Consider the following 25,549-nt stretch of genomic DNA (forward strand, 5'->3'; position numbering starts at 1 on the left):
CTGTAAATAAGCCGGTTTGTAAATACTCATCAGAGAAACAAAGAAAAAACACAATGTATGACATGCCTTGGTTATTCTGTTTTTTCTTCTTTTTTTTTACAAGTCTTATAAAAATGTAAAGCTCCACCATTGTGTTGTGGTTTTTCATTCAATTCCCTATTTCACCAAAAGTAAAGATGATGTTTTTGTAATTAATCCTTAATTGTTTAGGATTGATGTTATTGGGGAGTTGTTAATAATGACCAGAAACCCAGAATGTATTTTGTCTCCCACGTGCAGTTCACTGTCACCGACACTCGATGGAGGTGTTGGTTCATGACCCATGAACAGTTCTGAGAATACAGCACAGATCAGTTAAAGATTTCTTCTTCCTGCCCTGGATGTAAACCTGCGACATGGTACAGCGGCTACAAGACACGAGTGCTGGTGGTGTGACTCACCTGTAGGTACCTGAGGAAGCGGGTCATTCCATCAGCTGCTGGCCAACATCCTGGTTAACCAGTTGGCTGCTGATCACACTGTGGGTAACCAGTAACCTTGTCTTCAGATCCAGTCTCTAACATCTCTAATGAAAGCAGGACCCAGCATAAAGACGCCGTTATACTAAATGATGAAACTATAAAATAAACAAACAAGTTACAACAATTGGACAACGCAGGCTGTGTTGGGAGGGATTGTGAAGCCGAGCACATCCTCCCAGTCAGACAAACAGAGACCTCTCGGGAACAATACGTTTATTTGGCCTTAATTTAACGTAGTTTCACTTTCTTAGAGGGTCATTTGTTGCTCATTAGAAGAATGCTGTCTGCGTAAACTAATGTCAAACCACATGCGGTCGCCGGTTCACGTGTTTGTGGTAGCCCGGATGTTCTCTGGAGTCACGTGGAGATTGTCGTTAGTAGCCTCATGCATGCTTCCTCCACTCTACTCTCATAGCAGTTAAGACGTCACTATCTGACCACAGTTGCATCATAGGCTATGGAACTTGCACCTGTACTTCTCACAGTTATCTATCAGTAATCTATCAATCAGACCCAAATAAAACCATAACCCATTGGTCTATGTGGAGGACTCTGGACTGTATTCCAGCTCAATGCCTGTAGAATTAGTGTAGTAACACGCTTCGTCCTGCAGATGGAGACATAGACCGTGTTTTCACATGCAAGGCTGAGGACAGACTCTGAATAGAACCGTGTGGAATCAACCCAAAGGTGATTCAGAGGTATTGGCGTAGCCATTAGCAGCATTCATATGCCCTCCAACACAATAGACTGCTGCGGTTAAGCTAGCCATCGGTGAGTTTCCTTTTGAAATATCTGGAGCTGGATCCGCCTCGTCTTCCTCCTAGTTTCATCTCTAACATGTTCACAAAGCACAACTTTGACTGTGACGGGAAGCCGTCTCTCCCTCCGCCTGTCGGCGTCCTTGCTCAATTTTGATTGTACAAGTTGATTGATGAAACAAGCTGACTCCTCGGTGCTCTGCATTGCATGTCTTCGTTCAATGTGACAATGACACAGGCAAAAAGGTCAACAGCGTTAGGATGGCGTCATCTATTGGAGAAGAATCTCACACATACATTTGCATTAGCACAATCAGCACAATTGCTTAAGAATTATACTTCATGCACGGAACCGAAAGGATGTATCTCATGGTGGCACTAATCTTTAAAAATTATACATGAAAATAAAAATGAGACTGTTGTGATGATGAAATGACATAGACGTATGTTTGGAATGATTTATTGAATTGCTTTACTCTTTTTTTTTTTTTTTTTACAATATACCTTTATTTCGTCTTTGTATATTCTTACATTCATTTTCTAATGTCGTATTGGCCATTTTGGAGCTCCATACCTTTCACACAAAGTGTTTCCAGTAGAAAGCATGTATTTCTAATGCACAGTGTAGGCGTCTTGGTGTCACCACAGCAGGGTTTAGTTTATACATTGTGCTGTATCACACAGAGACACACATGCAGTGCCTACTCAATGCTTGGGTTTAAAGGGGATTCAAGCGAACATCCCCAAGGTTCAGTAGTTTTGGTGAATACAGTTACTCCCAGAGACCACAGCGGCCTCCGGAGCTCTGCAAACATTGGCTCTGAAATAGTATAGGTTCAATTTAATATTTGCTGTGTCATTTGCAAGTTCAATGTAGTTTCAATATCAGTATGGTGACGAACTACAGGATACAAACCACTTCCTCTTCACAGCACTCGATTATTCTCGCTCTCACAGATAGACAGACCAGTAGACAACATTGAAGAAGAGGAAGGAGAAGGGGAAGAGGGCCCTTGCATAGAGGTCAACGCGTTTGGCGGCAGCAGGTATGACGGCTTTGGGTGGCGCTGGTTTCTTGTTGGCTTTGTTCTGGGCCTTGAGGGCCCCCAACACCTCGACCGCTTTACCATAACAGTCAAAGTTTGAAAGTTCAAAGTCTCGTGGTAAGGAGCCCACGATGCTGAAGTCATTGGCGCGAAGGTCCGACTGAGAGGTGCAGACCTTCTTACAGCGAGTTTCTACCACCTGGTGAAAGACAGAGAGTATTTGATATTTTCACTTTAAAGAAAGAGTCGTCAAATGGTTTGACCCTCCCCCAGCATGCTGGAACCATTATCACTTTTACTATCGATTAATGATTGGAAATGTGCCTGCTTATGTGATGTCTTTGCTTATGGGTATGATAACGACACGCAAAGTCTCAGCAGACTTTAATTCGGGGAAAACTTAGAAAGAAGGAGGCTTAGAAAGAAGAAGACAGTCACGAACATTTCTAGCTTGGGCACTGGTTCAATGTCATTCTTACTCGTTTACTCTTGTTACACGCTTCATATTATCCCAAATGAGTTTGTTTTTATACATTACATTTAATTTACTTTGATAATAATGTCATCCTACATGTGATGCCACAGCCACAAATAATGTAAGCGACAGAAATATTTTTCATGCGCGCTGCTGGCCTCCTCTGTTGCTCTCCTTAAGGGTTCTCCTTAAATGTCAACGTCCTGGGACAGAGGATGTGGGATGTGTACAGCTTGTAAAGCCCTCCTGAGGAAAATTTGTGATTTTAAGCTATTGAATTCAATTGAAACGAACAGCTGGTCCATATGGCCGAGTTGTGTTTACCTGCAGAGTGTTGGCATGAATGGGTGTTCCACCAGTCCCATTCACTGTGTTGTTCTTTTTATTTGCTGCCATCTTTCCTTCTTTTTCTTGCAAGTCTTTCTCTTTCTGTGCCATTATGGCTTTCTCCTCCTCAATCCGTCTGGGACTGTTCAGCATCACCTAGAGAAAAAAGAAAGAGAGGGAAACACAGGGTGTGTGAGAGAGAGAGAGGGGGAGAGGGGGAGAGGGGGAGGTAGTGGGAAATAGAGAGGGGGAGACAGAGTGACAGTGGATGGATTTTGTTAATTTCGCGGGCACAGCTTGCCTATCTGATAACATTTGATATTTCCAGTCGCTTGATGTCCAAAAGCTTTTCCTTCACTCTGAGTGTGTGTCCTGTAAGGTGATGTGATGTAAGGTTATTTGTTTTAATCAGATTTTCTCCAAAAACATTTCCAAAATCAACTTTGCTAATGGTATCAAAAAGAATGAAGGAGGGGGCGAAAAACCTTGCCATCACGTGTCATGGGGGAGTTCTGCACTGTCCTGTTCACCTCGGCTGTGAAGAGGCCGGCTCTGAGGGGCCTCTGCCTCTCCTATGCTACATCCTGTTTCGTCTTTCAATCGGAAGATCAGCGGTTTGATCCCTCTAGATTCCTCCAGTCCATGTCGATATGTCCATAAGTGTAAAAGCACTTTGAGTGGTCGGAAGACTAGAAAGGCACTGTCCAAATACAAGTCTATTTACCATTTACCATTGTGTCCAATGTACCAGACAAGGACAAGGATGGCTGGAGGCAACAGTGGAGCGTTGGCGGCTTGGGCAGGGACCTCGACGGCGTTGAGCTCGAGCTCCACCACTCCTGCTCTTGAATCTTGGGCAGCGCTCAGTAGGGGAATGCGCTCGTGATCGGACGAGAGTATTACCCATAGAGTCCAATGGAGGGCAAAACTGTTTGCTCTCCTGCTTGCCGTACAAGGGGGGCAACGCACCTGCATTAACGGGGCGGTGTCTAGCAGTAATCTAACTGCACCATAAATTACATTTATATAACCACAATAACACAAAATCATATGTTTCCCAATTCTTTAAGGCGATAATGACAGACATTCAAAGCGTCATTTGAAAACTGCAATAGAAGCTTTGAGTGACATTATGTACAGCCCTAATTTCAACTGATTTGATCATTACACTGCATGAAAAAGACACATGTTATTGATGATCAACACGTCAAATGTACTGAATAATACAGTGAACTGCAACCAGAGGAAATGCGCAGACTCCCTTAAAGAATCATGCCGTTTTGTGAGTTGTTGAGTTTAGAGAATCTTAATAAACTTTGTGTAATGCTGTCTACGATAAATTCATAATCATAAACGTAGGATACAATAAGTTACATCTGTCTTTGTGCAAAACCTGTTGTCACCACTCAAACCTTAAAACAATCATCCACAAAGTATTTGTTGTCTAGACCTCCTGATGCTGAGTCATCGAGGACGTTTCCCTGTTGCTGGTGTACCGCTACTGTTGCTCGATTCTTCTTACATAATCCCAGACCCTTTAACCCAGTGATGGGTATGGAGATGTACTGTACATGTACGTTTGTGTGTAAGAACTGACCTGCACCACAGCGTATTCCACCAGTGATGAAAACCCGAAAAGTAGACAGGTAATGAGCCAGACATCGATGGCTTTTACGTAGGAAACCTTTGGTAGCTCTGACGCCAAGAGCATACTCTCACTGGACAGAGAGAGTACTGAGAGAATACCTGGAAACACACAGATGTTAACACATTAATGCCGCCACGTGGGAAGATTATTTCCAGATTAGTGACATTTGTGTCAAAGTAACTCCACCTAGATGGGAGACCAAAGGGTGGTGGGTTTATAGCAATGATGAGTGCGATGATGTCAACGCAATTTACCATCAACTAGATCGTGGGACAGCATGATAAAGGAAGGGTGGTTTGATGAATCGATGGATTGATGGCCCAATATCAATAAAAAATCAATAATAAATTCAATATTTGCAATATTTTCTATTGTTATAATTTGAGTACTATAATCTGCTGTGAAGACCAGTATCAAATATTTATGTCTGGAGCGCCCTGGTAGCATTTCAGCACACCACAAGTCTGAACTGAATGCTGTAAGATGAACCAAAAGATTGCAGCACCAGACGCTGCACAGAGAATAAATCTATTCCTTGATACGCCCTTTGACATAACCGCAATAAATCTCTAATAAGTCTCAATCTACATGTCTTATGCACAATAACAGTTTAATAAGCGAGGAATCAATGTGAAAGAGAACATTTTACTCATATATTATTCAGTAAAAAAATGTTTTCCCCTCGTGGTGCGACAGGGATAGAAGAGATAAAAACAAACAAACGGGTCTCATTTGCAACCCTTGTGTACAAACAAAATGGGGCCTGAAAGAGGCGTACGCCACTTCCCAGCCATTGACTGCTCTCGCACAAACAGTACACTCCATATCCTCGATTTCATCCTGCTCATGATCAATTGTGTCATCGAGAGAACATTTAGAAAGTTACCACTGATTGTCGCGGTCGTTTTGGAGGCAATCAGTCTGGCACCGATGAGCCTTAATATTACATAATGTTCGTAATGCTGCAGGATGGATGCACTGGCACTGTGAGGCCGACATGAATGGACGAATAAATGGAGGGAACAAGTGTTCAGGGTCCACCTCACCCACAAGCACCTTGATTGCTGTGTCCGAAAAATTACTTTTCTCCCTCATTTCTATGCATCAACATTCCCGATATTTCTTTTTTCTTCCTCAAATTTTCACTTAGCCAACAGATGAATAAATGAATCCAGCAAAACGCAGCATGTGAACGCTTATCCACCATTGTACTTTGTAAAACGGGCAGCAGTTCATTTGTTCTGGAATAACACAATGATGAAACTGAAGTGAAAACGTATTCGAAAATTCACTGAGAGAAGTGTGGGCAGCGTTACTTGCACCCGTGATTGACAGCATAATAAGTCAAATCCATCCGTGATGCGCCGTGTAACTCACTGCTGTTATTCTATGTCTGAAGAGGGCTTATGTTGCCTCCAGAAATAGAGTGGCACTAGCTATATTACAGAAGGGAAATTGGACTTGGCACATCTCCACAAAAACGTTAAGTCCCCCAGCCCTGACAGAAGAAGAGATTAAGTTCTGCCTTTGGCAGTAAAAGGAGCTTGGACGATCTCTGCACCACCTCAGCCTGGATTCCTCGAGTCTTTCCCTATCATTACCTTTGTCTCCTTTGTCCACAAAGACAAGATGACAATCCATTTGCCAGGCAACACAGACACATAATTCTTTTTTATGAGGGCCCAAGCTGTCAGAATTACCACGGAGCCCACACAGTCACTAACTGCACTCCCTGAATAATTATTATCTACGATAAAGCAAGACAGACAAAAGTGGCTCAATGTGCATTTGTAGAACAAATCCAAGATGTCGAACAAGTTAAAAGATTGACCCAGAAGCTAAAGCCTACAGATTACAGTGTAAAGTGAACCACCACATCACCTGGCCATCAAGACTGAAGACAAGGAATTTAGGAACAACACTGTTCCTGTAAAGCCAGGTCTGTCATCACTGTTACGATCTTTAAAAAGCCAAAGCAGGATTAAAAAGCTGTTTGACGAAATGAGAGTTTTAGGAAAGTCCCTCTATGTGAGGTCTATCCAGTAGAGACACAGCAACCTCCCTCAGTTCTTGGATTAAGACAAACAATAAATATCAGTCCCTGTGTGCAAATATCGGTGAGCAAGGATAGTGATACTGATATTCTAGAAAACAGAATTCTGCACTGTTTGTTTCACCTGCCTGTGAGTCTGCATAACTTCTGTAAATATTTGAATATTGCACACTTAATAAATTGATGCAAATACAGCATGTCAAGAGTATATCTGTGGTACTCACCCAATGGCACCCTCGCAGCTGAGGCATCAGGGTTGATCCAGAATGATAACCAGGACAAAACGACAAGCAACAGAGTTGGCGCATAAACTCCCATCAAGTAGAAACCAACCTGCCGACGCAATGTAAAGATCACTTCAACGCAGGTGTAGTATCCTGGAAACAGAGAATAAGTAATGCATACAACAATCTCTCTGGTGGATTAGCCAAAAGCTAAACTACTCGATGATGGAGCGTGTAGGAGACTAACCTCATATGTACCCTTAACTCCCCTTCACTACCCACTGAGCCAATCTAGACAGAGACTATAAAACACATTTTGATTGTGTCATTTGAATTAATCAAATCGTATATATATTTTTTAAATGCAGCACTATGACTACATTCATAAAGGGGCAATAGTTTTGCATGCAATGTTTTTAAATGCTGCATTTCATGCTTCAGTGTTACCATGTTACCTTCCAATAATGTACGAAAATGATGAAATGTTAAATCGAAAATAAAATGTAATGTTGTAAATAAATGATAAAATATGAATGTAAAATATAATGTAACAGTTAAGGCAGTAAAGGGTTAACCGTTTGCTTTGTAGTGGCTGAATGCAGGCTTATGTTAATGGTTATAATGATATGATTAATACATACTAACCTGTTCCTTGATAGAATTTTGTGCAGTTTCCATATATTATGTCCTCTTGTTGAATGTCGAACTGAGGGAGAGAAATTTCATCCATCTGAACTGGGTCAGACTGCCACATGAACACCAGATCACTGGTGGTGTAGCCAACTAAAACATACAAAGGAAAAGGAATAATCTTTATGTTCAGCATCAACACCTTTAGTCACAAGACATTCGTTTTAAAACACACATTATCTCTATGTATATGCTGATTTTTGAAATGTATTTTTAAACTCTCTTTGTTTTGCCCTTTGGCTCGGTGGTGTGATAGTTAGCACTCGTGCCTCACAGCGAGAGGGGCCCGGGTTTTAAAAGGCAGTCTGACCGGCCATTTTGTTTGGAGTTTGCATGTTCTCCCCCGTGCATCAGCTTGTCTGTGTTCTCAAGCTTCCACAGTCCAAAGACATGCAGGTTGGGTTAAGTGATGGCCATGGATGTGAACGTGAGTGTGAATGGTTGTCTGTCTCTATGTAACAGCACTCTTCAAAGCCTGGCGTCCTGTCCAGGATGTACCCTGTCTTCGCCCTAATGGCAGCTGGGATTAGCTTCAGCCCCCCCCCCCCCGAACCTGAATAGGATAAGGGGTTACAGATAATGGATGGAGGTTTTGCCCTTTTCTCAGTTTTTTCAACTTTGTTTTCCTGTCGCTGCATATTGGTGACAGACCAATTCTCTGACTTCACCCACTCCAACTTTCACCCCTTCACTTCTGACCATAAACTATTGCGTGCGGCATCGGAAATGGGCATGCTTATTCAACTGAGCAACCTACCGATATTTGACATTTAACAACTGTTATTGACTATGTTAAAGTCTTTGGGAAAAGCCATTTGAAGCTTGTACAAGGGACAAGTTGTGTTGCTTAATAAAACTCTTGAATGCCAAAAGTAAACAGGAAAGCACACCTAACTGAGACCTCATAGAATCTTCCATCCTGAAAGCACCATGCTGTCAGAGGCCAAGGCAGGTGTTCAACACATGAATGTGGCAGCTAGTAAAGGTGGAGCTGAATTGAATTACTGTATATACTGCTGGGTAGTTTACTTTACAATAATAGAATGTCATTTATCCACAGACGATAGCTTCTGAGTGGTTGCCTATAGATTAAATAGACGCCGGGGATGCCCGCTAGTTCGTTGACCTTACTGGAGTTGACCAAGTACAGTTGAGTTACAACAACTTGTTTTTTAATGGCAAAATCGTGTCATTAAGAATTCCCTTGGAGAAGTTCATTAGAGTACAGCACGTGGAAATGGACAAAAATACTCAAGAAATTCACACAAAATTAAAAATGGCCAACTTCCTGTTGCATTAAGAGCATAACCCCAAGAAACGTTTTGTATTTAATGTCATTGTTCTGGAGAAGTGACTGTTATGCTCGCTTTGATCTTTCAGCATTCATGGAAGGTATAAAGTGCCCTGCAGCAGCAAAGTGGCAGAATGAAATGGGTTACTACTGTAACACCTGTATACGGTCATGTTTTTCAGATAAATTCACTCTTCATGAAACACTATCCCATTCACAGAGAGACACTGAAGTGCTGGTGATTTATTGTAGGATGACTGTGAAAGGTGGCTAGTTTTTCTGTACAACAGGAAATCTAACTTGGCTTACATCAGCCAGGTGTCAAAGTCATCAAATGCCCTTATCCTGACTCTTAGAATGGCTACAGTTGACTTTAATATACCTGTCAAAAGCTGTTTCACTACCTGTGAATATCAAACATTGTGTGTGTGTGTGTGTGTGTACTCACAGCTCTCCAGCTGCATCTTACACCGCTGTGTGTCCATTGGGAAGAGATGAAGATCCAAGGGACAAGACAGAGTCACCGACAGCCTGCACACAGAAACACACACACACACCTTTTGACCTGATGATAGCACGAGGTGAAGAGTTAAAAGAATAGGAGTCAAATTCCATGGCAATCCTTTCAAAAGTTGTTTTCGATGTTGATATTTTATTCTGGACCAAAGTTGTGGAGCCACCAACCCAACACACCAACATGACATGTGGTAATTATGAAAGACACCAGCGGTTAAATGCAAAAGCCTCTGTGGCTGGGAGTGACGCTATTTAAAGCATGAAGGATGTTTCGGATTATGACGGAAAGATGATAGAAACTGAAATGACGAAAAAATCTTGAACCTAGAATTTTTATTTGAACTCATAAACTTCTTCCAGGTCACGAGGTGGTTGGACGTGTGTCTGGATAGACTCACAGCAGAGAAGATACAACAACTTGGGGCTGATCTTGACACTCAAACCAATTTATCAACTCTAAGACCCCCTTCTTATACAAATCATGGGTTTATGATTGATTCATATTTTAGTTTTTAATAACTGTTACATATTTTGATTATTTATCAAATCTGCTTCAAGCAAAAATGCTACAAAGTAAGTCATGGGTCCTGGGGATTGATAACAAAATATGAAAAATATGTGTGCATACCTCATACTGATTAAGATATCTCCGTTCCGGAAGATGAAGAGCAGAATGTTGTCCTGTGTGACATCGTGGAAGTTTGCGTTTTTCTCATTAGCAAAGAAAAGGTCTGGTTTCCACAGACACTGGAACATGTTGGGGTCAATAGTAAGGGAGTCGCTCTTAAAGTCAGCCGGAAGTCGTAGGCGAGGGTCATTCCATCTCTGACGGAGAAATATGTTGACTCTGTAGTCCTGTACAGAGACAGATGTTGCATTGATAAATGTCACCATGTTTCCTGCTGCTCCTGCTAATTATTCTGCTGCCACTCACACTACTACTTGTACATCTACTGATATTACTACAATGTTATTAATACTAGTAATATTATTACCATGTTTTAACCACTGTAAAACGTTTGGTTTACCCAAATTAAGAAAACATTATTTTTAATTTTAAAACAAATATAATTAAAAAAAACCACTAAGTGTGTCTGTGGTGTATGTGTCACCATAGTGGTCTCCTGGATGGACCCAAAGCTGTTTATGAAGATGTTCACCCGCGACTCAACTGGGATACCTGAAACACACAATAAGTAATATGAAACCAGACTGTTGTATTCCATGTAAAACAGACATATATCTGTGCTGATCAGATGCTAATGACTTAAGTAGTATCAGTACAAATACTGACATTTGGGTACTTGCCAATACCTTGTATTGATATGAGTACTACATGACACCATTACAGTTCTAATCATGATTTTGAAAACATTTTTCTGACTGGAACAAATTAAATGTAGAACAAGATGCCATTGCGGACATTTTAACTAATTGTTTTTCTGATACAAACGCAGCATAGTTTGCAGTGGGGATGTCAATAAATGTGCTATCAGTAAAACAGTTAAAAGAAATATTAAAAATAAGAAAAGCTGAACAAAACTCTGGCTGACAAGCAAGACATGGACACTTATCCGGGTCTCCTCACGGTCCTTGAGGTGTTGTGGAATTTATTCACCGACATGTAAACTGAACACACACTGCAATGCAACACCAACTCTCGTTTGAGCAGACAATCACTAACGTTACTCCGGGCTTTCAATTCACGAGCAAAAACCCTGACAGAGAATGCCAGGCGGACACGCAGCTGGCATTAAATGATGGACTTAAATGATGGACTTAACCTCCTTATTAGGCTCAACTGGCAAGAAGTCAACTTTACATTGCTGAAAAGTAGTTTCACTCGTACGAGTATGAGTACGAGCACGGATTTAGACCCAATAGCCGATACTGGTATTGCTCTCCACCTCCGGAGAGAGCTCCAACCGCAGCGGATACGGATTTGGGTCTATCCGCAGTGGGCTCGTCACTGCTGGACTGAGCTGAAGGAGGTTCTGGTGAGCCTGGGTGATTTTGTTGGAATACGACCCCTTGGCACGAATGAATAGGTCTGTCTTAAAACAATAGTCATGTCCCCAAATTTAAAAAGAACTGAGTACCCATCCTTTAATAAAAAATATATTATGATTCCGGATGAGCACACAGACATACTATTTGGTCCTGTGTGGCCACCATCTTTCCGAAAACAAAATGTTTCTCACTACTTACCTGTATAGCTGGTGGCATTACCTTGAAAGTTAGGCCTTATTCTTGCGTCATAACTGACCATCAGATGGTTCAAGATGTTGGAGGTGGAGTTAGGAGGGACCTTGGCCAAGTCTTCTGCGGACAACTCGCTGTTAAATTGGAATGAAAATAATTAACAACCAAATTTGAAACACTGGACGTATAGTAAGCTTTTGGTGGAGTGCATTTGACAAAATATTGTCATAAGGTGCCCAACAACATAACAAAGCACTAACTGTCCTGTTGTTTGCTTGGCTCGAAAAATAGCAAAATCTGGCAAACATATATTGGTTTTTATTGGTATATATATATATATATATATTCTCCCGTCCGCCATCAGGGACTTTCACATGACACAGCCACTAACGTGGTCACATCCGCCACCTCGCTTCCTCTTGCTCCTCTCGCTCCTTTTCACACACACCCGCGCCCACAAATGCCATACACATGCCATACACATGCTTGCTTGTGCTTGTTTATTGCAGTTGTAGCGGTCCTAGCTGCTTGCTATTGTAGTCTAAGAATAGCTGTTTATTGATTATTGATCAGTATTGCTGAAGTTATACATGCGCTTAACATAAATGATGTTGCTCTGGACCAAGTGGAGATCACACAATCAAAATTCAATGTATATCAGATCAATTTTGTCACATAACTCTGATTTCCTGTTGCCAGGTGATATGACTCATGAGTCAACGATGGCATGTAGGTGTCCTCAGGCCTGGACTGTTATGAAGCATGTTGAGTTTGGGGGAGACTTGACCAACTACAGTCGAGTGACAATAGCTTGTTGTTTGTTGTAATCATGTTAAATTGCCGCCATGGCATGGCTGTTCCTACTCCGAGAGTAGTGTGCCGAAAATCCACAAGGAAGAAGAATAATTCGATGAATATGAAGCCTGCAGGATTATAGTCAGTGTGCTGTGCACAAGGTTACAGCCTTATTTTGGAATCCAGCCTTGACCAGGCCACGGTAAACACATTTTACCATTTGGGCTATTATTTTGAAAATGAACCCTGCGAGAAATGTCTTTTTATTGGGGGCTTTTATTTGGAGAAATCAGCCAAGTCTGGGCCCCCTGGTGAACTACGATTACCAACTGGTGTCTTTTATTTTTTAAATCAAGCGCTCCTATAAACTCCTGTTACCATTTCATGCTTTTGGAAATTCAGCCGCCACTGTGAGCTCCTGTTACCTGGTTGATGCATTGCCAAAAGAAGCTGGAAAAGCTGGAAGCTAAAATGTATAATACTGTCAAAGTTGGAAGTTAAGATGGATTATCTAAAAGGGCTGAACATTTTTAAGAAATGACGATTAAAAGCACAATATTTAAAAAAAGTGTAATACAAGGTTAAGAGAGAAATAAGCTTAATATTCAGCTTAGCTACATTCTTCCACTGCTATTCACAGACAAGGAGACACTGATGGAGGTGTACTCATCTGATGAGAATCAAGTGTTTCTGTGGTAAAATAGGTTTCTGTTCGATCATACCAATAGGCAATTTGATAGAGAAGCTTAACATTATAAAGTTGAATGAAAGCGTGCCTGTCAGTGTGTGTGTGTGTGTGTGTGTGTGTGTGTGTGTGTGTGTGTGTGTGTGTGCGAGAAAGAGGAAGTTATACATCTGAAACATCTATAGGTTTAAATCTGTTAGAAATTTAAAAAGTACAGAGAAAGGTCCCAAAAAGAGCTTAAGAGCAATGCACCAATCAGAAACAAGCAGAAACTGATATGGCTTTTATCAGGTAATCACAAATACTCGTGTTTCTGTGTCTGAAAATGTCAGTCAGTGTTGCCACACCTCTTGTTAACACAGAGGTACAGCCACAAATACAGAGATTAATTATGAATTAAACCTCAAATAGCTGAATCTTTCATTCTATCAACCATTTAAAATGAGAGTGAAGGGTCCTAACTGCTGACTGATTATTTTTCTGTATGCCAGGTCTGAAAGTGATGAGACATTGTTGGGCATAATAAATGTTGGTGATAATACAAAGAAGGTACGACCTGAACAAGACACTCCTGTGACACCTCCCCACTCGTACTAAATAATTCAAACAGATGGCACAGCCTTCGGGAGCGATTTGGTCAACTTGTATTGCCCAAGGACACATCAACATAGACGGGAGGAGCCGGGGATTGAACCGCCGATACCCCGATTGAAAGACGACCTGGCTCTCTAATAAATTGTGTTGTTTTGAGTAGTTCATTCGCACCCCTCCTTCATCTTCTCCTGTCTGGACACATCCAACATCCTCCTCCATCTCTGTTGGTCCGGACAACTCTGACACATCCACCTCCTAGCGACTTACAAGAGCTGACATGAGACAAAACACACAGTGTGCTGACGATTGTCAGCCCTTAGTCTTTTTCCAGTTCCTTCACATTGTTTTTTCTAAGTATTGGGAGGAGATCTGCAACAGTTGTCAGATTAATCTCCACTAGCCACGAGTGCCTAGATCTCAGAATGGTTCTATGTAAGCCACTTTGACCAGTTTATTCCGATGATCTTGTGATTCTTCAACTGAAATTATATCTACACCAACGAGGCCCATGTCCAAGGTGTTGCATAGGTTTTTCTAAATGAAAATTAAATTATATTGTACTACAGGACAAAATTATCAGCAAAGCCAACCGTTCCGAGTGAACTTTTAAATATCCATCTCTCCATTATCTGTAACCGCTAATTCAAGAGCTGGACTGGGTGCCAGCTGACATTGGGCGAAGGCAGGCTACGCACCCTGGAGGGCTAACAACCATTCACACTCACATTCACACCTATGGGCAATTAAGAAGCATCAATTAACCAAAGCTGCAGGTCTTTCAACTGTGGGAGAAAGCCGGAGAACCCTTGGAAACTCACGCTAACACAGGGAGAATATGCAAACTCCACAGAGAAGCGTCAGCCAGCCCAGGATCACACACATCTTGCTCTGGTCTTGTGTTCCAGACCCGTCGACTACTGCAAACTGTACCAGCAGCTCCAACCTGTGATGCACCAACGTGATGAAAATGTATTCCAGCAACTATAAAGAGAAAAAGACTTAAAAAGACTTAAAAAGAACAAAAATTAGCAAAATGAAAAGAGATTTTGAGACTGGCAAGGATGCCATAATGACCTCTATAGCTCTCTCTCAGCGGGAGAGAGACGGAGATAAAGAAAAAGGTTCAAGCGAACCTCCACGTTGTTGACCACCAGGTCCAAAGATACCGGAGGAGCCAATGAAAACTGTTCCCGGAATGAGAGATGGAAGAATACAATCCAAGCAAACTACTAATGACATCCCACAGGATCCACAATGCTGAGTTGCCAAAGAGAAATGCTGTAACACACAGTTTGACCACGGTAGCGGCAGCGCGAAATAAACACTAGTTCTTATTGCAGAGGGTCTAAAGAAACATCCGTTACTTTCGTCCCGGAAATGATTACTGACAGTTTAACCTGACTTGCTGAAATGCTGATTCACGCTGACATGGAGAACTTCATGATTTGATAAAGTACAAAATAATCAGTCAATCATAACACGTGAAACAATAAACTTAAGCTTCAGTGAATTTACTTTCTGTGATACAAAACAGCTTTCCTGAGACAACACCACAACAGTATGACAAAGCCACTTGATTTTTCACAGTTCTGCTACGTGTTGCGTGATGTACGTGTTGACTTAGTAAGGCTTGTTAAACTCATATGGGCTATATATATATATATATATATATATATATATATATATATATATATATATATCTATATATATATATATATAGATATATATATATCTATATATATATATATATATATATCTATATATATATATATATATATATATCTATATATATATATATATATATATATATATATATATATATATATATATATATATATATATATATATAGATATATATATATATATATAGATATATATATATATATATAGATATATATATATGGATAATGTGACCTGGTGGGGTCACGGAATGATGACAAATTGTGAGGATAATGTTGCTAGTAATGGCAGCATATTGAGAAAGGATGAATTTGGAGAATACAGTATATTTACTTACGATGGACAGACGACTTGTTTGCCTTTCTTTCCCTTCGATTTTCCTTCTTTGCCTGTGGTCAGTTTCCAACAACACAACAGCAACAGTAGCAAGATCATTGGCCTGAATCCAGCAGCCATGGTACCTAGAACAGAGTAAAACGCTGCCCTGAACACATGCTACCTGTAACATACAATTAAACAATAACCATAACAATGTTGGCAACTTTGGCAACTCTGCCGACTTTAAAGACCTCTTCACTGACTTGGTCACTGGCACTGAAACTTACAAGGAAACTATTGTTTGTGTAGAAATGATTCGGGCCTGAGCACAAAATTGCAGAGCTGAAAGGTCCCTGGCACTGAAAGCGGAAAGAACCTATTTATTTGTAGAGATTATTAGTGCGGCCCAACCAGAAGTCAGCCCTTTGATCTTTTTTATTTATTTACATTTTTAAACTCCTCCTACAGGGTTTATTGGATACATTACATTTAGTTGTCATAATCCTCCAACAAATCCGACGCTTTGTGGGTATGGAATTCTTCGTGATTCCCCCAAATTAACAGAATTTGTTGGGATCATTGCTCTCATCAACAGGTTATCGATATGTTTTCGCCCTCAAGCCATGTTGGATTACTTTTCATTATTGTGACCTATGTTTGAGGACTTAAGGATGCACAAAAACTCATGAATCTTTGCACCCATGTTCAAACTAGTAATTATTTCTTACAAAAAAAGATTGTGAGATTATACAGTGTTTGGGTTCATGTCTGTTTAGCGGGATCCACCCCCTACTGTGTGGAAGGCCTTAGTTGGGACATAGTTGCGCAGACATTCAAGAAATTAGGTACACACATTGCTCTCATAATTTCTGACATATTTCCCATTGGCTTTCATCAGCTCCGCCCAACCAGAAGTCGGCCATTTTTAATTTGCTGTGTCTTTTCATGTATTTCATGCAAACAGTTTTGAAGTACCACTAAATATTCATGGAAAGATTTTAAAAAAATTAAAAATGGTGCAAAATTGGCGGATTTATAAAGTCCGATTTTTAGTCGAGCATTGAGCTGGACATTAGTGACAAAATTCATAACTATCTGACTTACAATGTGAAGGTCTTTCAAATAACATATTTGTGGGTTGGTAATTACACTGCCACTTTGTGGCCGATTGGAATAACAGTCCTTAAGAAACACTAGCAAATCATTCCAGTTATTGGGCCAAATTGTATGTTTCTAGTTCGTTTCAGCTCACGAAAATTGTCACTGATGCGGCAGGATTGTAATGTTTCGTGTAGTTAATTTGTGTGTTGTGAGGCAGGAATTCCAGCTTCTGAGTGTAAGTAATTGTGGTGGTGTTTGTGTTGTTAGTATGCATATGATTCTTCTCCCCCATTTAGCACATGTAAAATAATTGTAATGCAATGTAAATGTTGTAATTTATTTGCTCATGTCACATGTATAAAAATGTTACTATTCATTATATGTTTTAACCATGGACAGGGGTTGTAATTATTAATTACATATTGCAGCTTAGCCATTTTAGTTTGAATGTTGTCAAACATATGACTGATATGATATGGTGGTGTTATCATATTATATTATCAATCGAATTACTTTTTTTGTGGCTTTTTTTGGCTTCACAAAAGTCTGTCAACGAGTAAGGGACTCATGAGGTAACACCATTGGTCGGCGGGAGTTTCCCCATTGGTTGTTACTTTTTCAAAATGAATAGGATATTACATTAAAGCAGTCCTCAATTATTGGACCCAAAGTTTATGTCACCATGTCGTATGATTATGTTAATTCAGCACACTGTAAGAGCAAATCAGTAAGATTAGTTACAAAACTCGGCAAGTTACAAAAATTCAGAGGTCCACCACCAGCCGCCACTGCGTCAGAATTCTAACCAGAATGTTTTGCAATTTTTTTCCATTAATCGCATTGTTATGCGCAAAGTTCAATAATGAATTAAAATGTAGTGTATTGCGCACTTTTATTTTAAAAGTACTGCTATATGAACAAAAGGGCAATAACATTTGGTTTGCACACACTTTAAACAAATAAGGTGCTTTTTAACAGCAGTATTCCTTTTACACAGTAGCAGTTATATTTCTTGCACTATCTGTGCTCATACGTGCCGTCATTCGTTGCGATCCTAAGAACGTTCCTCAGACCGACATATTCCACAATACTAATCGGCCTGCAGTTGTAGCTACTTCGCTGTGGCATTTGTTTGTCTTGCTTTTGTTTATCTATACTTCTCCCACACGCTGCAGCCAATGTAGTCTGCCGAAGCCTCCCTCCCCTGTTTGTTTGGGTGATTTGCTGGCATTTAAAAAATAACTGCGTTAACGCGCGATAAAATAATTGCCGGCGTTAATTAATTAATGCGTTAATGCGATAATAATGCGTTAAGTTGCCCAGCACTATTATATATATATATATATATATATATATATATATATATATATATATATATATATATATATATATATGGGGTTTTTTTGGAGTTTTTAAATGCACAATTTGTTTTTGTTTTATTTTGTACAACTCAGTCTATATACAGTATAAAGAAATCTTTACACATCATCTTGGACATCATCTTTACAAATACTGTACATCCATCCAGTTTATGTACGGTGTATCTATTCAGTATGGATCTAAGCAGTGGTCAATAGAGGGCCATGAGAGGGCCAATAGAGGGCCAATAGAGGGCTCATGGTGGGGCATGGCCCCACCATGAGCCACAAAAAAAAAAAAAATTTAAATAAAATTATAATAATCATAAATTATACAAATTGTCAATATTTGTGTTTTTGAACTATGGAATGTACCCAGTAATGTGTGTAAAATATGATATCTGCGCAAAATATATGCTTTTCCTGCTCGTGCTCTCCGCCTGTGTGCTCGTCTGCTCGTGCTCTCTGTCTGTGTGCACGACACTCTGAGAACGCGGAGCTTGGGGGGCCTAATAGTTTTGGCCCAAAAGAGGCGGGTCTATGAAGCAGTTTAGCCAATTGCTGATTCAAGATATAAATGAGTGACATACAATTTAGCCAATCAGCGCCCTCAAATAGATTCAGCGTGGGGCCAGAACGATCTGGCCCCCTCGCTGCGCGTTCTCGTCAGAAGAAGTCTCTACAGGCGTCCGCGCCAGCGCGAGCACTCCTCCTCCAAGACCCGTTTGAGAGGAGAACTTTGGCGGAGATTCTGCAGCCAAAGAGCTGATATCAGATCAGCCTGACCTCACAATCAGACAGCAGACTCGCGGGAAAGGGAAGCAGTACCTGAAGCTTCTGTATAGCTGTACACCAGACAGGTTTGGCTAGCTGCATGACGTTATGCTAATAATTTATTTAGCTTTTTAAAACAACGGGGACAGATTCAGCACGGACAGTTACGGGAGTGAGGGATGAGGAGGTAAGAAAACATGAGAACACCAGGACACACATGAGAACTCTGTCAAGCTACATGTTAGACAAAGTGAACATCTTTTATTCTACATAGCTGTCCTCAGTCTCATCTGCTTAACTTGGTCATGGAGGCATCAACATGTAATAGAGATGTTAAATTAACAGTGAAAACTCATAGCTTAATTTAACATCAGTATTCATAATTACACTTCATGTTTACTTCTCCTGATCTTTACCTCCTATAACGAGGTCCATAGGGGCATCTCAATAAATGAACATGTTATATTATATAAGTGTTATTTACTGATTGTTTTCGTGTTGGAATACATGTTAAATATTTAACTGCCAAGTAATAATGCGTGTTTGACACTTACATTATTTTGCATTAAATCATACTGGGATGTTTGCTGAAATTGATAGGATGGCCCTAGAACATTTTCCACCAGCCGCCACTGGATGTAAGTATATGTGTACAATACGTATGTGCAAACATACTTGGCCATTAAAGCTGATTTACATAAGATTTACCCAACCCCCGCCTATTACGGCCCCAGCGGGATTTTGAAATGTGATTGTGTTTCGTGTGGTTGTGTTTTCGTCAGTCTTTTTTTTTAAGGATCTGCTGTGAATTTTGTGGCCTCTTTCTGACTGGCTGGAGTCGTGGGTTCAGCCTGCGGTGTGTCTGCTGCTTATAGTCCATCCATCACCTTCGGACTTTTTTAAATGCTTGGGTGTATGGCAGTTTGACAGCAGCGTTGTACTGTCCTCGGTCTCCTGACGTGTCAGTTAAGGTTAGCCAGCAGATAGATTATTTTTGTTGTTGTTTTGGCCTTGGTTTAACCTGAGTAATATTGTTTTAGTTTATTGTTAATGTAAGTTATTTGAGTTGAAATAATACATAATTTTTTCCAACACTGCAATTCAGTATTAAGACTTTGGATTGGGACCGAGGAGGGAATGGTGTTCATAACTTTTATGTTGCGCAGTTACCCTCTAGATGGCGGCTAAACATAAATCACTGTCCCGTTCAATATGCTCAATATGAACGCAGGACCTCTTACACCTTTTGTTACTTCATTTACTGTGCAAAGGTCTATACGAAACGCAATTTTTTCTCTGGTTAGGGCACAAGATGTTTGTACAGCCTAGTACCCCGACTTGCAGAATCATAGTGAGAGAAGCTAGCGGGATAGAGAGAGGGACAGCGAGGGCACTACAGAGTGTGTGGGTTGGAGGGGGGGGGGGGGGGCTGGACTGCGGCAGTAGAATTCACTGTCAAGATTCAATGACACAGCTTAATAATGCACAATTGTCACACACATACCTTCAGACTCTTTCTCACAGCAGGAAAACTGTGACAAGTCATTTAAATGTAATGCACTCCACACACATAGGCACAAAATAGGCTGTTACACTTACATGCACAGAAGCCCGAGGAATTGTCCTTCAGTCTGAGGTAACAAGATCTGTATTGCTCTCTCTCTCTTTCCTGCACACACACACACACACTCCGCCGCACGATGCATAGACCAGTAAGAGACGGAAAGTAACAATGCATATGTCTTTGATTCTTACCTCTAGAGTGCCGAATCATTATGTCTGCTGCAGTACAGGGAGACCGTGGTTAGTCACTGAGACGCTGTAGCCTGGCTGTATGTCCTCTCTCTCTCGCCCCTCTCTCCCCCTCTCTCCCCCTCTCTCTGCTGCGCTGTCCTGTGTGTGTTCCTTTATGTGCAGTGATTTATCATCCTTTTCTCCTTCCTCTGGGCCTGTCAAGGGGAAAGCAGCACAGAACTATTTTTGACTCTTCTCTCTTATTAACAGAATTACTGAAAGTTCTTTATTAATAGTGTGTAAACCATCACCATAGGCACCAAGTACTGTATTATTCTTACCTGTATTTTTGATACATTTATAGGGACGTGGTTACTGATGTAATGTCAGAAATGAGCTATTTATATATTTGCTTGTCTTTGTCTCTATTTATTACGATATGATGTTGTTGGGATCTGACAGGAGCGTGTTTGGTGATGAGCAAGTATGAAAGCTAAATCATTGATATCAAAAGTATGAATATCAATAGGATTATGAACATATATTACCAATAATGGGGCACTACCCTGGGATCAATAACCAAACTGTAGATAAAAGTCACTTTGTGAGTGTGTTCACTCACAATGTCAATAGTCAAAGTACTATTCCACATTCAGAGTGAACCATAAAGGTTTGAATTCGAGGCACAGGCTCTATTATTACAACACATGCACAAAATAATCACAAAAACCGCTCCTTAAAATATAACAGTTCATTTACTTAACAATTCTGATTAAAACCAATAAAATAAATCAACAAACATCTTATACAACTACAAGTATACTACCTAAAAGCAACAAACAATCACGTGGTGAGGAGTGTGTGGGTGTGTTGAAGAAGGCGGGGCGGGGGGGGGACAAAGGAGAAAGCAGGAGCAAGATGGCGGCGTAGTCTCGTGAGTTATTACTCCACGCGAGACATAACAATGGCAGAGGAGAGAGGAAAAAAAGGGGGGAGTGAGAAGGCGGACATTTTCAGATAAGTAATCAATCATGTCATGAAATACGCCACAATGGCGGCGAGGCGGTGATTATCCAACAGGGAATAAAACACAATAGAGGCTTCCTCTGAAGAATACGGGGGATCATTGTGCCGGTTAAAGTGGCGGAGCACGGGACAAGTTATTCGTTTTGTCCTTCGGGATCCAAAAACGTCTATTGTTTGTCCAACGAAGTTTAGAATATCACCTATTTTTTTTAATTGACAAGCAACGTCGTTTCGGCACCTTCTTTCATCCAAATTGAGTCGGACGGGATGGCCCAGAGTCGAGGTGAGCAGTGATTTATATAGCCTTGGTGACGTCATGTCCGCATCACAGAGACTTCACAGAGACATCACAGAGACTGGTTGCCTCATCCAATGAGGCACCAGTGTTTGGTTTGACCGACATCTCACACATAAGCCTGATGGGAGGTTGGTGCGATTAAATCACTTTAGGCTTTTGAAATGCCAGGTAGGCCTTTTGCTATATTTCAGCCACATGGGGAAGTCCCAACAATGCATAATGGTGAATCCTGCCAACATGCGGCTTGTTGTCTCCTCCCTCTTGTTTCCAGCCTGTGTTGAATCAGTTATTAAAGAGAATGTCATTTGAGAGACTGTTGGTCTGTGATTTGTTTGACTCTCTTGAAGACGCACGTCAAAACGTCAGTCTATTAACTAGCAAGGACCACACCATCAAATAGCCGCTTTCTTTAGATTTATTCAAAGAAAAACGTAATTGAGATGCAATGCAAACGTTGCATCATCCGTTTTGTGGGGAAGCTTCAATATTGGAAAAATATTGGACTGATGGCGCCACCTTAAAGTATCCCATTTATGTCAAAACTACATTTTTCTAATCCTACTTTAACTTTAAATGTTCTATTTGATACAAAGTACATTGTCCAGTGATAGAACCTTCCACCTATGCCTAGCTTGTTCATTTTTTATTACAAGTCCTTCTCCACATGGAATCATACGCTTTCTCAATGTCAAAGAAAACTAATGTAACTTACTTCAAGTTAAGGGTCTTTTCTATTTCGTTACTTACTTTAACGAGAGCATCTGCTGTGGATCATCCTTTTCTATAGCCACTCTGATATTTGCAACAACTTTCTTTTTTCTAAAACATATGATAACCTATAAATGAATCATTTTAAAATAAATCTACATAAGTGGGAGGTTAAAGCTACTGGTCTATAGTTTTTAGCATGAGTTGAATCTCTTGCTGGTTTAGAAAATGGTAAGTTTACTGCCATCTTCCACTTTTCAGGTAGTCTGCCTTCGAAACATATCTTATTGAAAAGTTTCAACACTATTTCTAGAGCGCCCTACGGTCATTTTTGCTATATTTGCTTCCCTTTTGTGCCCTCTTCTTTGCCCTGAAAGCATTCTTTTAATCCTTATATTCCAGTAAATGGTCCACACTCAAGCTATTTCTGAGGTTTCTTTCTTGAATAGAAAAGCTACACTCATCATTCCACCGTGGCACAATTCTTTTATTCCCAGTTGTCTCCGTTTCAGATAAACTTTTAGATGTAGCTTCAGTTATCATACTTGTAACATCACGAGTACATTCATCCACATTCCCATCTATTTTAATGTTGCTAGCTAGCTCCCTGCAGCATTCCTTAAATATGTCCCATTGAGCATTTTGAAAGCACCATACTGTGTATAGTGATTCGATAGACAGATAGTTACTTTATTCATCTTACAAGGGGGGATTTTTTCACCACAGGAGCATTTATAGATACAGGTAAAGCAATACAAATAACCTTCAAGAAAATAATCTTATCTATGTTATCATTGCATATTTTCCATTCTGGCCATATTTGCAGAAGCCAATGTCAAATCAATACATTACATCTTATTCTATGTATGTCCAATTTTGTTACTCTAACCTTGGTGATACATACACGATTCATTGTGTCAATCATCACTGCACCATTGTTATCAGTATGATCACTTCCCCATAAACTAATATGTGCATTGAGATCTTCAATAAACTTATATTTGGCTTGCCTCTCCCACAATTTCCTGAAATCAGCAATAATCATGAAACACTAACTGTCCGTTTTTGCACTGACAAACTATTTGTAATATTTGTTGGGGTAGCAGTGGAGCTACTTGGGTCAAAAAATGTCTGTCAGAACTCCTATCACAATATTCTCTGTCCAATTTAGAGATTAGCTTTAGGCCAATCCAGCTACCATTGGACACGACCAATCACGGAGCAGCGCTTCTCTTCTTCAACGCCAATGTCACGTATGCACATGTCACGCCGCTGTTTGAGATTGGACGTGTCAGTGAAGTGCAAGACAACTCGTCAAAAGTAAGCGACATTATGTTTATATTTTCTTCTTCAACAGTCATCCATGTTATATTTCCATCCATCACACAGTCATTTTGTGTTCCACTGTCACATTACGTTGTACAACACATCGGTCAGCATAGCTTGCGAACGCTAGCAATTGCTTCCGCTAACGTGACCACATGTAATAATGTAACCTGCAATATTAGTGACCAGCAACAGCCATGTATAAATACTACTTATGAGTGGAAACACACAAACGTCCCAGTATAGACTGACTCTCAAGTAACAGTTTAGTAACTTTGTAATCAAAATGGTGTATCAGTTAATGTTAGCTAACTTTCTGTTCGACGTCAGATCAATCGTGGTTTGGCCAAAAACGGTATGTTCAGTAGATATAATAAAAGTGTTTAACAATTCATAATTAAGAATTCATAATTAGTCATAATCATAAGGGTTTTGGGAATGCATAATTAAGATAAACATAAAGTGTTGTAGGATTAGGAGCTAATAAGACATGAAGCTTCTGCCAAGTTGCAGAAGTCTAGCTTATATACTGAAGGATTATCATAGAAGGAAGTAAGTCATAACTGACAGGATTTGAATGTGTTAGCTGCTCAGGGAAAGAGAGTCGTGGAGATAGGCGTTTACAGAAGTGCGTAGAGAAGTTAGCCAATAGAAATTGAGATAGACGGGAGGGGAGGAGTCGCGGACGAATATGTGGGTGGTTTGATTTAAAGACTTTTTCTCTCTCGTGTGATGGCTCTCAGACGACGGACGTGTTTTTTATACCTGAGGAGCTGAGTTGAGTTTTTTGCAAACAGGGTTTTATTGATTTAATATTTCATAGGAGTATGTACTCCAATGTTTAACTGTAATCGTACTTGCATCAGTGGAATTAAATTCCTTATAATTGTAAACCAGTCTTGGTAGATTTCTTATTGCAGAGGACACGCGTGCTCTGGCCTTCTCTCTGTGGGGTGTGAGTCTTAGCCTCCACACAACAGACAAGATATGTCTGTTGACCCCAAAAAATTGGCAATATGATTGTGCAGATAATGTCAATCAGACATAGTACACTGTGTGTGACTCACTCCAGGCTAAATAGCAACTCCTATAATTTCAGATGAATATAAGTCGTGAAACTTGTCAGTTTGTCAATGGTGAATATTTTCTTAGTAATTAATGTTTTGTATGTCTTATTTTGTATATGTGTTTACTGTAAAATTAACTTGCGTTCTCCTTTCAGGTCACTAAATCACACTTTGGTGGGTCAGTCTGTCCCTCTGAAGCTTAATTTAGTGGCTAGGAGGACCCTAATGATTTAAAAAATGTTTCAAATGTATTCACGACTACTTAAATACAGGTGCGAATTCGAATAGTGCTATATCTGGTGCAGTACATTTATAATACACTGTCCCTGTT

The 25,549-nt window shown here is 40.3% G+C and overlaps 1 protein-coding gene across 2 annotated transcripts; it reads right to left on the reverse strand.

The window, feature by feature from the left end:
- Positions 1 to 1,842: 1,842 nt before the first annotated feature.
- On the reverse strand, positions 1,843 to 20,933 carry LOC306785023 (glycine receptor subunit beta-like). 2 transcript variants are annotated; one of them, XM_079279250.1, is made up of 11 exons: positions 20,815 to 20,933; positions 15,846 to 15,969; positions 11,782 to 11,888; positions 10,665 to 10,732; positions 10,181 to 10,407; positions 9,485 to 9,567; positions 7,701 to 7,838; positions 7,056 to 7,208; positions 4,728 to 4,876; positions 3,128 to 3,286; positions 1,843 to 2,527 (listed from the first exon to the last, which is right to left on the reverse strand). In XM_079279250.1, exons 1-11 carry the CDS (start codon positions 20,831 to 20,833, stop codon positions 2,234 to 2,236), a joined length of 1,521 nt encoding a protein of 506 aa, XP_079135376.1. In that variant the 5' UTR covers positions 20,834 to 20,933; the 3' UTR covers positions 1,843 to 2,233. The 2 variants fall into 2 exon arrangements, with proteins under 2 accessions (XP_079135376.1, XP_079135377.1); XM_079279251.1 differs by lacking the exon at positions 20,815 to 20,933 and adding an exon at positions 20,659 to 20,694.
- Between the last annotated feature and the right edge of the window lie 4,616 nt (positions 20,934 to 25,549).

This window comes from Melanostigma gelatinosum (genome assembly GCF_949748355.1).
Source record: "Melanostigma gelatinosum genome assembly, chromosome: 11".
Lineage (NCBI taxonomy): Eukaryota > Metazoa > Chordata > Actinopteri > Perciformes > Zoarcidae > Melanostigma > Melanostigma gelatinosum.